General features: G+C 44.2%; 1 protein-coding gene across 5 annotated transcripts in view; it reads left to right on the forward strand.

Moving 5' to 3' along the window:
• Positions 1–7,395: 7,395 nt before the first annotated feature.
• LOC116890759 (RNA-binding protein 14) overlaps positions 7,396–14,210 on the forward strand; it is a 28,308-nt gene continuing 21,493 nt past the window's right edge. For 2 of the 5 annotated variants that reach the window (XR_004386784.1, XM_032891216.1), the window contains exon 1: positions 7,396–7,841. Coding sequence is in view for 1 of the 5 variants with exons in the window: in XM_032891216.1 (XP_032747107.1) it covers positions 7,505–7,841 (337 nt within the window). In the remaining 4 variants the exon portion in view is untranslated. The remainder of the gene's footprint in view (positions 7,842–14,210) is intronic. The other 3 variants (XM_032891219.1, XM_032891220.1, XM_032891217.1) reach the window with 2 other exon arrangements.

Consider the following 14,210-nt stretch of genomic DNA (forward strand, 5'->3'; position numbering starts at 1 on the left):
CCAAGAAGACAGAGGAATGAGGCAGATGCCCAGAGGGAACTTAAGAGCTGCTGCAGAGTCCTGGCCACTCTGCCATCCCCCAACTGGGTCACTGGATAGCCAGCTGCTTCCTGTCCTGGAATTTAAGAGGTACACTTATGTCCCCCTGCAATGCATTAAAAGCTTGATTTGCCTTGAGTTGATTCCTTTTACTCATTTTGTGTACGTGTTGTGCATGGCCACATGCATGCAGGTTTGTGTGTGTATTTGCATTGCGTGTGGAAGGGAGTTGACATCTAGTGTTTTCCTCAATTGTTTTCTACCTTAAATAATGAAGCAGGGTCTGTCATTTGAACCCAGAGCTAGCTTATTTGGCTAAGCCAGTTTTCCCACAAAACTCTTTCTTCTCCATCTCTCCAGTGGTGGTCACCATGACTATCCAACATTTATAAGGATGCTGGGAATCCAAACCTAGGTCTTCAAGCTTTAGTCATTGCCATCTCTCCAGAGCCTTTTACTCTTGTTTATGGATTTTATGTGTATGAGTGCTTTGTATGCACGTATGTCTGCACACCAGAAGATGGCATTGGATCCCATTACAGGGGACTGTGACCTTCCATGTTGTTGCTTGGAATTGAACTCAGGGCCTCTGGAAGAGCAGCCAGTGCTCTTAACTGCTGAGCCATCTCTCTAGACCCCTGGTTATAATATTTTTACACACATATATAAATAAATGTTAACAATATACTATGCATTATTGTATATTGCTATTTTTGTTATTGCATGCACTGGTGGCAAGGCATGCACATGGAGGTCAGAGGACAACTTTGTGGAGTTGGTTCTTTCCTTCTTTTTTTTTTTTTTTTTTTTTTTGGAGCCGGGGACCGAACCCAGGGCCTTGCGCTTTCTAGGCAAGCGCCCTACCACCGAGCTAAATCTCTAACTCCTCCTTCTATCTTTAAATGAATCTCAGATTGCCAGATTTTTGTGGCAAGTGCCTTTACCCACTGAGCTGTTTCACTGGTCCTTTTATTACATATTATTTTATACTATATATTATTATCTATATTATATATATTTCAGATTACTAAAATATATTTCTGTTTCCTCCCCCAGGACATCTTGGTTTAGAGATGGGGTCTCAGTGCGGTGCTGGTATGTGCCTTTATCCCAGCTCCTGAGGTTATATGGAGCACTGGAGAAACTCCCAACAGCGGTCCACTCTTAGCAGATGGCTGCTAACTAAGTAGTAGCATGTGGGTCTTAGATCCAGTCCTCCTACCCTCTGTTCTGCCCCAGCAGCATCCCTGGCTTGCCTATCCTTGACAAAGTAGCTTTTATGACTGCATGAGCTGTGACTGTGAACTTTGTCCCTTTGCTTTGAACTGGGCAGTGGCTTGCAGTTGGCCTTGACTTAGAGCCTCTCTCCTGGCTCTATTCCCAGTTCCCAGGTCCTGCCTCTCCTGCTTCAAGGTTGCTGGCAGTGTCAGGCTTTGGACCTCATTCCTCTGGCTGCTCTGCTGATTGTTTTCCACCTCTCCTTGGGTTCAGGGAGCCAGGCTTGTAAAGCGTGAGGCCCGAAATCTCTTTCCCCACTTTCTGGTCATTTGCATGCACTCATTTATGGTTACCCTTGAGTAAAGTGACTACTACATGTAGCTCAAACACTCATTCACTTTACGTTAAATTAATGATTACTTTCCCAGTATCCACATGGTTTCCATTCAGGACCCTACGAGGTTATTAAAATTCATGGATGCTCAAGTGTGTACGTAAAATAGTAAGGTATGTAGTCCTGGCTAGCCAGGAACTTGCTATGTAGACCAGACTGGGCTTAAACTCAGATACCCACTTGCCCCTACTCCCAAGTACAGGGAGGAAAGGTGTGTGCCAGTGCTCTCAGTCTGACTCATGATTTTGAGTTGACTTCTTCCCCATCATGTTTTTAGAAACTCTTCCCTTTGGCCAACATTTCTGGACCTATCCCCACATTAAGTTACATGACCCCATATATGGTTTGACTCTCGCAGTTTAAGCGGCTTTTCTTTAATTCATTACCATACCAAATAAAGTTGATGCTTTTGTATATCTGTGGTTGGCTGAATCTGTGTATTGGGGTTAATAGTATTTGGTTTTTTTTTTTTTTAACCCCATCTTTGATCATTTAGTTCCCACATAAAAAGACAAAACTTAAATATTGATAAGCCTTAAAGCATTAGAGCTGGGCAGATGTCAGCCCTCTATGCTATTTTGTCTATGTTTCTGTCAGTAACCCTGAGGTATCATGTGCCATGCTCCGCCTGGGCTGCTCCTACTCCAGTGGGCCAGCCCACTCTGCTAAGTGTTCATATCCACCTACCCCATGTTTTTATTTTTTCCTTGTCTCAGGTTTATTTGTGAAAACAGCACAGGACACTGGTCATCTGCAAATAGTGTGTAGGTAGCTCTGTCACAGCAGTCCGTCTGTCTTCACACTGGCAGGAGCCTTTTCTATGAAGCCTTCACAGGGGCCTGGGCACCTTTGGGAGTCTGAGCTGGAGCTTTGGCCCTGGTTTGAACCTTGGGCTTTGGTTGGCAGAGCCTAAGACCCTTGACCATGTAACTTCTTCTTCTTTTTTTTTTTTTAAGATTTTATTTATTTATTGTATATAAGTACACTGTAGATCAGATCTCATTACAGATGTTTGTGAGCCACTATGTGGTTGCTGGGAAAACCTCTGGAAGAGCAGTCAGTGCTCTTAACCATTGAGCCATCTCTCCAGCCCCGGCCATGTAACTTCTAATCCTCTTCCCGAGTTTGGGGTGAGTGATGAAAGCCGACGGCTGAGTTTGTGGCTGGGGCCCTTTGGCATCTTGGGCTCGATGGCCTGAGGCTTCACAAGGGCCATGGTGGCTTCTGTGTGTGCACTCACGGCCTCTGCACTGTTGGCCTGCATCTTCTTCAGGCCTTTCTTGTGCTTCTTGGCCAAGCGCATGTCCCTCAGGAACTTGGGGTCGACCCCGTTTGTAACGGGGTTTCTTTTTTTTTTGGTTCTTTTTTTCAGAGCTGGGGACTGAACCCAGGGCCTTGCGCTTCCTAGGCAAGCGCTCTACCACTGAGCTAAATCCCCAACCCTGTAACCTGTAACGGGGTTTCTTGATGCCATTTCTGTGCCATTTGTGGGACTGGTTGTGTGTGATGTGGTTCTTGGACTTGGCCACGTCTGCACAGTAACCTGAGGCTCCCGCATGTTGTAAAAATATAAAAAATAAAAAAGGTATGGTTGTCTTTTATCCCCACTAGGTCTGGCACCACCTGCCCCAAGATGTCTGCTAGGTATCTTGGTGGAAACACATCCCAATTCCACGTGGCCCAGTGTCTCCAGCCACCACACACTTTCCTACACTCAAACCGTCACATAAAAGAACACACAACACAATAATCTTTGACCCAATTGATAAGATATAATTGCCCATTTAAACATACAATGCCCAGTATACATCTATCCCTTAAGAACATTAATAACAATCTGTAAAGACACAGAGCAGAATCTTAACGTCACTCGCCATATTATCCTGCCACGGCTTCTCTCCCTCTCCCTCCTGTCTCCTCCTCTTCCCTCAAACTTCTCTCCCGCCCATCCTTCCTTCTCATCCAGTGACAGGCCTCGTTCTATCCTGCACCAGCCCTCACCTGTATTTTACAAATTAAATGGGGAGAAGGTTCTGGTGAAGTCACTTGAGTCCTGAGTAATGACTAGGCAGCTGTCCTTGGGGCAGTGGAATTAGCATCGAAATACAGATAATTCCAGGGCAAACCACAACAACCTCAGCACTTGGGACTGGAAGCCAAGGCAAGTCTTATAAAGGACATTTAATTGGGTTGGCTTACAGGTTCAGAGGTTCATCCCATTATCATAAAGGTGGGAACATGGCAGCATCCAGACAGGCATGGTGCAGGCAGAGCTGAGTTCTATATGCTCATCTGAAGGCTGCTGGTAGAAGACTGGCTTCCGGGCAGCTAGGATGAGGGTCTTAAAGCTCATGCCCATAGTGACACAGTTCCTCCACCAAGGCCACACCTCCTAATGGTGCCACTTCCTAGGCCAAGCACACACAACCCAGAACACCATGGTGCCTTCTTCCTTCCTCTTTTCTTCATGGTGTTTGCCTCAGATCCCAAAGCTCTGGAACCAAGTCCCCGCCTACTCTCCTGTAGACATCTTTATTCAACCAACAGTTTTAACTTAAGGAGCAACCTTTGCACAACGAAACCAGGCATACCGGAGAATTCACTCCTCTAGAGGCAACGAGATCATCCGATCTTCAGATACAGAATTTAGCATTACAATACACGGTAACCGACCAAACCTAACACTATGTAAAACTCAGTTTATCTCTTTTAGAAACAAAACATTTTCACTAAATACATTGAATTTAATTGTATCCACCGGTTTGGAAAGTACCACCAGAGGTAAAATGACAATAAAAGCCACTCTATAGCATTTTTCCTTAAAAAATTTTTGTTTTTAAATATGTTATATATATATTTGCCTACATACATATATATGTGCACCACATGCAGGTTTGGTGTCACAGATCCCCTGGAATTGGAGTTACAGACATCTGTGAGCTGCCATGTTGGTACTGGGAATTGAATATCCAGGTCCCCTAGAGGAACAGCCTTTGCTCTTAACCACTGAGTCATTTCTTCAGTCCCTCAATTGGTATTTGACCAAAAAAAAAAAAATCATATTTCACAATACATATGACATATATAATATTAGAAATGCCTTTAAAGGGGGCTTGCCTAGAAATATCTTTGGGCTTAGTTCTGTTTAATAATGGTTAGACATTTGCACAGACCTTGATAGGCTCATTATAAAGGTGAAGGTTCTGCCTACAGAAGTCATTCTGGATGACAAACACCTTAGCTCAGTATGCCCATTATCAGCAGAAGGGAAAAACCTTAGTCAAAAAGTCATACTTTTTAAAACTTATGCCCGACAGGACAAACAGCACTTCTAACTTTCATTGGCCAGAGTGAGTCACATGATCATAATGCCTTTGCTCCAGGAGTCAGGGGCTTAAACACTGTGTGTGTATTTATATATGTATCATTTATTTGTATTTTGTGTGTGTGTGTGTGTGTGTGTGTGTGTGTGTAACTGATTGTAGAATTTCAAGAACAACACGATCCACCATTTTGGTCTTGGGAAATAAACTCTAGTCATCGGACAAGTTGCCAGCATCCATATCAACTGAGATATTTGACTGGCCCTCAAAGGGTATTTAAATCAGGACTGCTTCTTTTTTTTTTTTTAATGAGGCTCCTTATGTAAAGGTACTTAAATATTAAAATTAAACATTAATAACAAATTATAAATTTATTCAAAACAATTTTTGTTTACAATTTTTTGATTACATGTCCATGAGCAAAATCAGGTCATCAGATTGACCCTTACCAACTGAGACATTTTATTGGCCCTCAGAGGGTATTTGTACATTCATGTTCTAGCAACATTATCTACAATGGGCACAGTTTCAACACAACCAAAGTGCCCATTCCTGGAGCAATGGATGAAGAAAATGTGGCATACATGCAATAGAATATTCCGCCTTAAAAAGAAAGGGAATTTTGACAAAACTACAATGTGAGGCTTGAAGACAAATATTTGTATAACTTACTTGTGTGAAGTATCCAAAATACTCAAATTTATGGAAAGTCAAATAAATGTTGGTTTCAAGGAACTAGAGAGGATGAATGGGGATTAGTGTTAATAGGTACAGAGTTTCAGCTGACAAAGGTAAAAATATCCTGGAGATGGACAGCACTGGTGTTTATACAAGTAAATGTAGTTGACAGCACAGACTGTGCTTGGATATGGCTAAAAAGATCCATTTTATGTTACATATTCATCTTCGTTGTGGAGCTGCTTTCTCCTAATTGTAAAATGCTTTCCTTGAAGGAAAGGGGAGCTCACATGAACAGACCTATAAGGGAAAGAGTGATGGCTCAGCAGTTAAGAGTACAGAACAGCTTCCAGAGGTCACGGGTTTGAGTTCCAGCACCCACATGGCAGCTCACAAACATCAGGGGATCTCACGCCCTCTTCTGGCTTCCACAGGCACTGCATGCGCGTGGTATAGTAATACATACAGGCAAACATTGATACACATAAAACATTAAAAGAAACCCAAGACTCAAGAGACCCCTCCCCAAGGTTATTTATTTGACATAGGGTCTCATATAACCCAGGCAATTTGGGATGACCTTCAACTTCTGATCCTTCTGCCTCTTAAAGCTGTGTCTACAGCAGTGGGCCTCTATATCCTGTTCATTTTAAAATTTTTAGTTTTTAAAGTTATTTTATGTGTGTGGATGTTTTGCTTGTTTCTCTGTGTACCACATACGTGCAATGGCCAGTTCCTTCGGAGCTGGAAATTAGCTGGTTGTAAGCCCCTATGTGGGTGCTGGTAATTGAACTCAAGTTCTCTGGAAAAACAGCAAGCTCAACCAGTCAGCAGTCCCTCTAAGTTGTTGTTGTTGTTGTTGTTGTTTTTTTTTTTTAAAAGACAGGGTCTCTATATATCCCTGGCTGTCCTGGAACTCACTATGTAGACCAGGCTGGTCTCGAACAAATTCTTTCTGTGTTTGCTTCCTAGGTACTGGGATTAAGAGGGTGCCCACCACTCCTGTCCTCCTCCTCATATTTTTTTAAAATCCAGCTTTTGGCTTCCTCAGGATTACTGCTCTTCTATTTTATTAAACATTTTGTGTTAAAAACTTCATGCATACAAAAAATGGTCACCTCCGTAATTCTCGAAATTCCATCAGGTTGAGACAGACGCTCGGTATTCACTGTCTGCAAAATCCTCCAGAGCCTAAGCAACCCAAGTAATGCTTGGAAAGAACAAATTACTATGTTTTCCAGAGGGGGCGCCTCTCTGGTCCCCTCCGATCGCCAAGCATATATAGTGTCGGGGGTGGGGTGGGTGGGTGGTGGCGGTGTCATTCCCATATCTAAACGGGTTTGTCCTGGTTTCTCCCGCCGGGCGAGGCTTACCGCAGACACTGAGGCTGCCACCACAACACTTGGGGTTTGGTTGAGGGAGCGCCAACTTCCCCAGAGAACAAAGTTTTCCTTGGGGCCCCGCCGGCACGCCACACCCCAGCCAGAGGCAGCTCTTCCGTCTAGGCCTCTGCCGACTCAGCCGGAGCTCATTCCGCTGTCCCCAGCCCTCCTTTCCCCTCCCCCCGAAGGTGGCGGTTGGTCGCGCGCCTCTGTGCCTTTTCCAACCCCTCCGCTAACAAGGGGCTCCAGGCCCTCTGGGATTGGCTGCGTCAAAGGACATCTGCTCTCAACCTCTTTGATTGGCTGCTATCCTCGCGCGATGCAGCCTCCAATTGGCTAGGTTAGAGCGCCTGCGCGGCGGGGTTCTCGCTCGCCAGCCATTCCTGTAGAGGACTGCGGGTCGTTCGGACGTTTTGCCTGTCGCTGTAGGAGAGGTCCAGTCTCTCCGAGAAGGCGGTTGCGGCGGCAAAATGAAGATCTTTGTAGGCAATGTCGACGGGGCGGATACGACGCCGGAGGAGCTGGCAGCCCTCTTCGCGCCCTATGGCACGGTCATGAGCTGCGCCGTCATGAAACAGTTTGCCTTCGTGCACATGCGCGAGAACGCTGGCGCGGTGCGCGCCATCGAGGCCCTGCATGGCCACGAGCTGCGTCCAGGTCGCGCGCTCGTGGTGGAGATGTCGCGCCCGAGGCCCCTGAACACTTGGAAGATTTTCGTGGGCAATGTATCGGCTGCATGCACAAGCCAGGAATTGCGCAGCCTGTTCGAGCGCCGTGGACGCGTCATCGAGTGTGACGTGGTAAAAGGTAACGCGGGAGCGCGCTCGGGGGAGGGGACGCGCGGTGCTCTCAGCCTATTAGCCACGCCCCTCACCCAGGGGTTGGTCCTCAGGGTTGGGAATGGTGGGGAAGTTTGCAGGAGCGGGAGTCTAAGGTGCTGGGGGCGAGTTGGGTAGAGCCACCCTTCTCCCCTGCGGTCCAAGCAACATTCATCAAGTGGGAGGAGTCGGCTCTGGGCGGGTGCTGTGGCCACTGCAAGCCGAAGCCACGGGTCTGGGGACGCGCCAGAGATTTGCGAGTGTCCGGGCTTGCGGGGAGGCGCCTTTTCCTGGTTGCATGAGTCTTGCACCAAAATGGAATTGGGAAGAGAAGGGCACCAGCCGTATTATGGAGCGGGGAAGATTTCGCCATTTCCCCACTACGTCTCCAGACACTGATCAGATCAAGGGAAAAGGGAAAAGGGTTGGGTTTAAGCCCCCAAGGCCGCTGTGGAGTTCCCTCCCGACTATTGCTTCCAAGCGGAAGGGAGCGGGGTCCTTGGTGGTTTCTCGGATTCGGGTCTTTTAGTATTGTCTGGAGTGGATCTGCTTGTGGGTACCGGAGGGGCCTCTTCCGAATCCCTTGGCTTTTCTGTGTTTGATGGGTTAGCCTTGGTTTTGTGCTTTTTAATTCTACCCCACCCCACCTCTCACTTGGTGTTCGGTTTTTCTTTCCAAGTGGAACCCTTGGTTTTCTTTGTTTATTTTTGCATGTAGAAGGAGGCTATTAAGCCTCTCCCCAGGTAGCCTTAACTTGCTAAGCTGGTGCCTCAGGGCACAGCTGTTTTATAAACTTGATGAGACTGCAAAGGAGTGCATCTCACATACCCTGGTCTTGGGGAGGGGATGTGAGAGAGGCGTGTGAGGTTTCTATTAAACTTGAATTTAACACCATTTATTCAGTTAGTACTTTTTATTGCTCCAGTAATCTTGGGACAGCTCACTAGTTTGCCTTTTCTTTGAGGAAATGTGTCTTTTTCAGACCCTGTTGATTTTCATAGGTTGGGGTTTTCTCTCTTTAATTTCTAAATACTTGTTTTTTGTGTGTTGGCAAGATTTTATGGAACACCCAGACCAGTATGGGTTTCACTGATTGATCAGAGTTAACTTTGCCCTGTCATTTTCAACAACTCACCCTGGGAGTGAGGCCCTGTTTATTCCCTACTTCTGGTGTTGTTGGATTCATATTTGCTCCGTGCCCTGTAAGGAATTTTGAGGACAGGAACTGAATGTGGGTATAGGCGCAGGCACTTGTTCATACTCATCATTTTGCTGTCTTGAAAAGTCACATTTCTTGGGCCATTCCTTGTCTTTTCGGGAGGCGGGGGGCGGCGAAGAGTCATAGGGTGTGCATTAATAGGAACAAATTTTTTTGTTCTGCCTTAATACTGCATTCTGTTTTCATCAATTCAGGTCATATCTGGAATCTGACCTTACTGCGAACTTTAGCAAACTGTGTGATTTATGAGTTTTTGCTTCTGTTTAGAATAAAAGAGAAGGGAAGGTCTCAGTTTGGTTATTTGGTCAGCATAAGTATGAGATATATGAGTTTTTAAGAGAGTCTTGTGTTTAATTGACCTATTTAGTTTCTTTTTTAGTTCTTAGGTAGTCTGGCTAGTAGAGTGGGAGTAGAATTCAGTACCTCAGGGGATAGATTCCATTGGAATTTGTATGGGTCAATAAGCTTTCAGATGACAGGCCAGAAATTTGCTTGAATTTGTTTGGGACAGGCAGTAAGTGACAGGTTGGGAATAACGTCACATGAGATGTAGAACTCTAGTTTGACTCCCTGTGAGAGAAGGTTATGTGTATTCTTTCCTTTTGAAAATAGATATTTTGGGGTTGGGGATTTAGCTCAGTGGTAGAGCGCTTGCGTAGGAAGCGCAAGGCCCTGGGTTCGGTCCCCAGCTCCGGAAAAAAAGAAAGAATCAAAAAAAAAAAAAAAGAAAATAGATATTTATAGCAGAACTATACTCCAGGCTGATAGGACACAGATTCTATCCTTTGATACAAGAGATTTGATAAGATTTGAATATACTACTGATGCCTCTGTCTTGTTCGGGGTGAAAGATTTTAAAGTTGGAAGTGGAGCAGAAGAGATTTGCTCTGATTCTATAAATAGCTTACTCATTTTTGGGAGGGGATTCTGAGGATGGGCATTTGGTTGAGGCTGTCAAGATTTTGAAAAGTGAAGAAACTTGATCTTAAGCAGGATGACCAGCTCTGTTTTATTTCACGGAAAAAACCAGTTGCTTGGTTACTTGTGCTTTGGTATGATTTGTAGAACAAAAATCTCCATAGCAACAATGATAACTATGCTCCACAGACAGCTATATACTGTTGGATAGTCAAAGATGAACAGATTCAGGAATCATACAGGTTTCAAGGGAGGTCTGAATATCAGAAAAGAAAGATACTCTTTTTGGGGGGAGAGAGAGCCATTCTTTCTGTATACAGCTTTGCTAAGTTAAGTTAAAAGTATTTAGTCTTCATTTGGGAAAACTTTTGGTATTCTTTTGGTTTTGTTGCTAGAGCAATTATGGAGCCATAACACCATAGAAAGTCCTGAAAAAAATGTTTGTTTGTTTATGAGATAGTGTTTATCTGTGTAGCCCTGACTGCCCTGGAAATTAGAGATCCCCTGTCTCTGCCTCCTTAGTGCTGAGATAAAGGAGTGCGACATTGCTGGGCCCGGCTTACTATTCATTTTTTTTAATTAATTTATTTATTTCAGGTATGTGAGTACACTGTAGCTGTCTGTAGACACACCAGAAGAGGGCGTCAGATCCCATTACAGATGATTGTGAACCACCATATAGTTGCTGGGAATTGAACTCAGGACCTCTGGAAGAGCAGTCAGTGCTCTTAACCACCAAGCCATCTCTCCAGCCCCCAGCTTACTATTCTTAACATATTGGTTTCTCTGAAGTAGTTCTCCAGGCAAGTGGGTCTTTGGAGTTCTTCAAAGTCTGGTTCTTCGTTGTCCAATAAGTCAGCTGACTTTTGAGTATCTTTTGACAGGTCTGAGTTTGGCTACTTACTTCCATGAGTCTTAGCTCATCAACTAGGTAACTTAGACTCCCTCTGCTTCTACTGAGCCACATCTTCAGTGTGCACGCGCTCACCCCCCTCCCCTTAAGATCAAGTTTATGTATATGAGTGCCTACATTTTTGTATTGCATTATTACATGTATGCTTGATGCCCACAGAGGTCAGAGGTTGTCTGATATGCTGAAATTGGAGGGATGGTTGTGAGCCACAGGGTTGAGTGCTGGGAACTGATTCTGGATTCTCTGCAACTGCTGCAAGTATTCTCAAAGGCTGCATCTTTCCAATCTCCCTTCCCTTTTTGAAACAGTGTTCAGGCTGGTCCTGAACTTGCTATGTAGCTGAGGTTGGCCTTGAAGTCCTGATCTCAATTGCTTCTTTTTATAAGCTGGTATTTAAGGTGTGTACTGCCATGGCCAGCTCATACTTCCTTCTAATGTCAAGCTGGAAACTTAACCTTCTGATAGAAAATGACTATATTTGTATCAGAGGCCTTCCCTCATTAGAGCTCATTTAGATAAGTCATTTGAAAGTACTGTTCCTCTTTCCTTTCCCTCTCCCTTCTTCCTACCCCCCCCCTTTATTTTTTGTGGTGGTAGTAGTACAGTCAAACCCAGGGCCTTATACTTGTTATATATACACTATTCAGTTCTTAAATCTCTTTTCATTGTTGCTGCGGTTCAACCCCCTACTCCTCTCCCCACCCCCAGACAAGGTCTAAGCACTGTCTGTCTTGGAATTCACTGTGTATAACTGGCTGGCCTGGAACTCAGAGATCCACAAGTGCTGGGATTCAAGGTATATGCCACTACGATCAGCCATTTCTTATTCTGACTTGCTACTTGCTTTATTTTTTATTAATTTATTTATGTATTTTTTAAAGTGTGGGAGTGCTCTGTCTGCATGTACAACTGCAGGCCAGAATAGGACTCATCCCTTTTATAGATGGTTTTGAGCCACCATGTGGTTGCTGGGAATTGAACTCAGGACCTCTGGAAGAGCAGCCAGTGTCTTAACCACTGAGCCATCTCTCCAGCCCACCACTTATTTTAATCTTCTTTTCTTCTAGAGACGTGGCCTCGCTGAGTAATCTAGGTTGGCATCAAGTCTCTGGTTCTCCTTGTCTTTTCTCCTGATTCCTACCATATGCTGGGTAGCGCTTGGTCTTTTAAACTCAAAACCAGGTATAAGGTGTAGATGGACTATCTAATTTCTCTTGTAAACTCATTGAAATTTTTGTTAGGTGTTTTTCCTAGCTCATTTTTTAATAGGATGATAACCAGGTGGGTGGTCATGGTGGTACATGGGGTTTATTTTTTATTATGTGTATATGTGAAGCCTAGAACTAGAGGACATTAGATCCTCTGGAATTATTGTAGGGAGTTGTGAACCACCTGATAGGGTGGGGTGTACAGTACATGCTTTTAACCACTAAGCCATCTCTAGCTCCCATTGCATGCCTTGAACTGCAGCATTTGGGAGTCAGGCAGGCAGATCTGTGTGAGGTGGAGGCCAGTCTCGTCTAGGTCTATGTATATTCAGATCTAGGACAACCAGAGCTACATAGTGAGGGAGAAAAATATCAAGAAAAAGTAAGGTTTCCTGTCCTTCGCAGTGTTTATCTCTTTCAGTCCTACCTTCCTGCCCCATCTATCTTTGAGCTCTTGCCAATCTTGATGTTTTCTCTTCATTTTGAGTGGGTGTTTCTGTTATTACATTCTCCTGGTTGAGGGCAAGTTCAGCCTTTTAAAAACATTTACTTATTTATTTACTTATTTTGAAGCAGTGCCTCACTTTGTAACTCTTGCTGGTCTCTTAACTCATCTGTCTGCCTCAGTCCCTGAGTGCTGGGGTGGTAAGCAAGCTGTACCACTCTGTAGTAAAGACATTTTAGACCACAACTGCTGTTTTTAGCTGATTCAACCCAAAGTGGAGATGAGCAATCAAAGGACAATTGAACTGTCCCATGGCTAGATGAACATTTTACCTTTCAAAGTTGGGGTCATTGAAGACTTATTTGTTGAACTAGGAGCATCAAACTTGGCATTCACTTTTTTTTTTTTTTTTTTTAAAAAAAAAAACAGGCACAGTGCTCCACACCTTTAATCTAGTACTTCCTTGGAAGGCAGAGGCACGGGGAATCTGATTTGGAGACTAGCCTGGTCTACATACTGAGATAGGACAGCCAGAGCTACATAGTGAGAGCCTGTCTTGAACCCTCCCTCCCCACAGAAAATAGACTATTTTATGTGTGTATTTCTGCCTGCATGTATGTGCCTACACAGGTCAGAAGTAAGTGAGATCTGTGGGAACTGGAGTTATGTATAAGTGATTGTGAGCCTCCCTGTGGGTGCTGAGAACCAAGCCTGGATCCCGTGTAAGAGAACCAGTGCTTTTTCCTACTGTTGGTCCAACTCCTGCCTCATTCTGTCCTTTTTTATTGTTGTTGTTTTTCTTTTTTTTTTTTTTTTTTTTTTTTTTGTTTTTTTTTTTTTCCGGAGCTGGGGACCGAACCCAGGGCCTTGCGCTTCCTAGGCAAGCGCTCTACCACTGAGCTAAATCCCCAGCCCCCATTCTGTCCTTTTATCACGGTAAGCAGCTTTCAGGTTGAAACGTGGCATTGTGCTTTATTAGAGATTAGAAATAATGTTTTCTAGGGAAATAAACCTCTGGTTAGGTCAGTTTCGGTTTGAAGAACTGTCGTGACTCCCATTATTGTCCTACATCCGTTTACACCTCTCAAGGCATTACTGTCCTCTTACTTGAACCTTTAACTTGAGGTTGGTAGGATAAATTTTTCCAGGGAGGGAATAAATGGAAAGTTCTCTCCGTCACCTAGATAGATAGTCAGTGATGAGTGGGTCTAATGAAACCAGCCTTAGCTTCTCCCCAGGATCATTACATTCTGCCGCTTGTGTCTTATGTCTTTGGAGGTTGCATTGTCTTCAAATGCAGGAGATGACTTGTATAGGAACAGCTTAGCTAAGGCATCTCACAATAAAAGTCCTAAAAGTAGGGTACTGTTTGGAGGTATTTGGATGTCATTTCCAATAATCTGTTTAATAAAAATGGAACCTTAGTAATTTCATCCAGATAACTTTATTCTTAAATTAATATGACAGAGATTGGATCCTAGCTCTTGGATACCTTAAAGTAGCCACAGGTCCAAAATGGAGTTAAGTACAGAGCCTTATTTCTCAAGACAGGTTCCTATCATTGCTCTTCAGATCCTGCTGATGGCACTATTATAGTTTGTGGTATGGATGTTACCAAGAATTTCTTCCCCTTTAAAATTTTCCCCTATGCTGAA

The sequence above is a fragment of the Rattus rattus genome, chromosome 2 (assembly GCF_011064425.1).
Source record: "Rattus rattus isolate New Zealand chromosome 2, Rrattus_CSIRO_v1, whole genome shotgun sequence".
NCBI classification, from domain to species: Eukaryota; Metazoa; Chordata; class Mammalia; order Rodentia; family Muridae; genus Rattus; species Rattus rattus.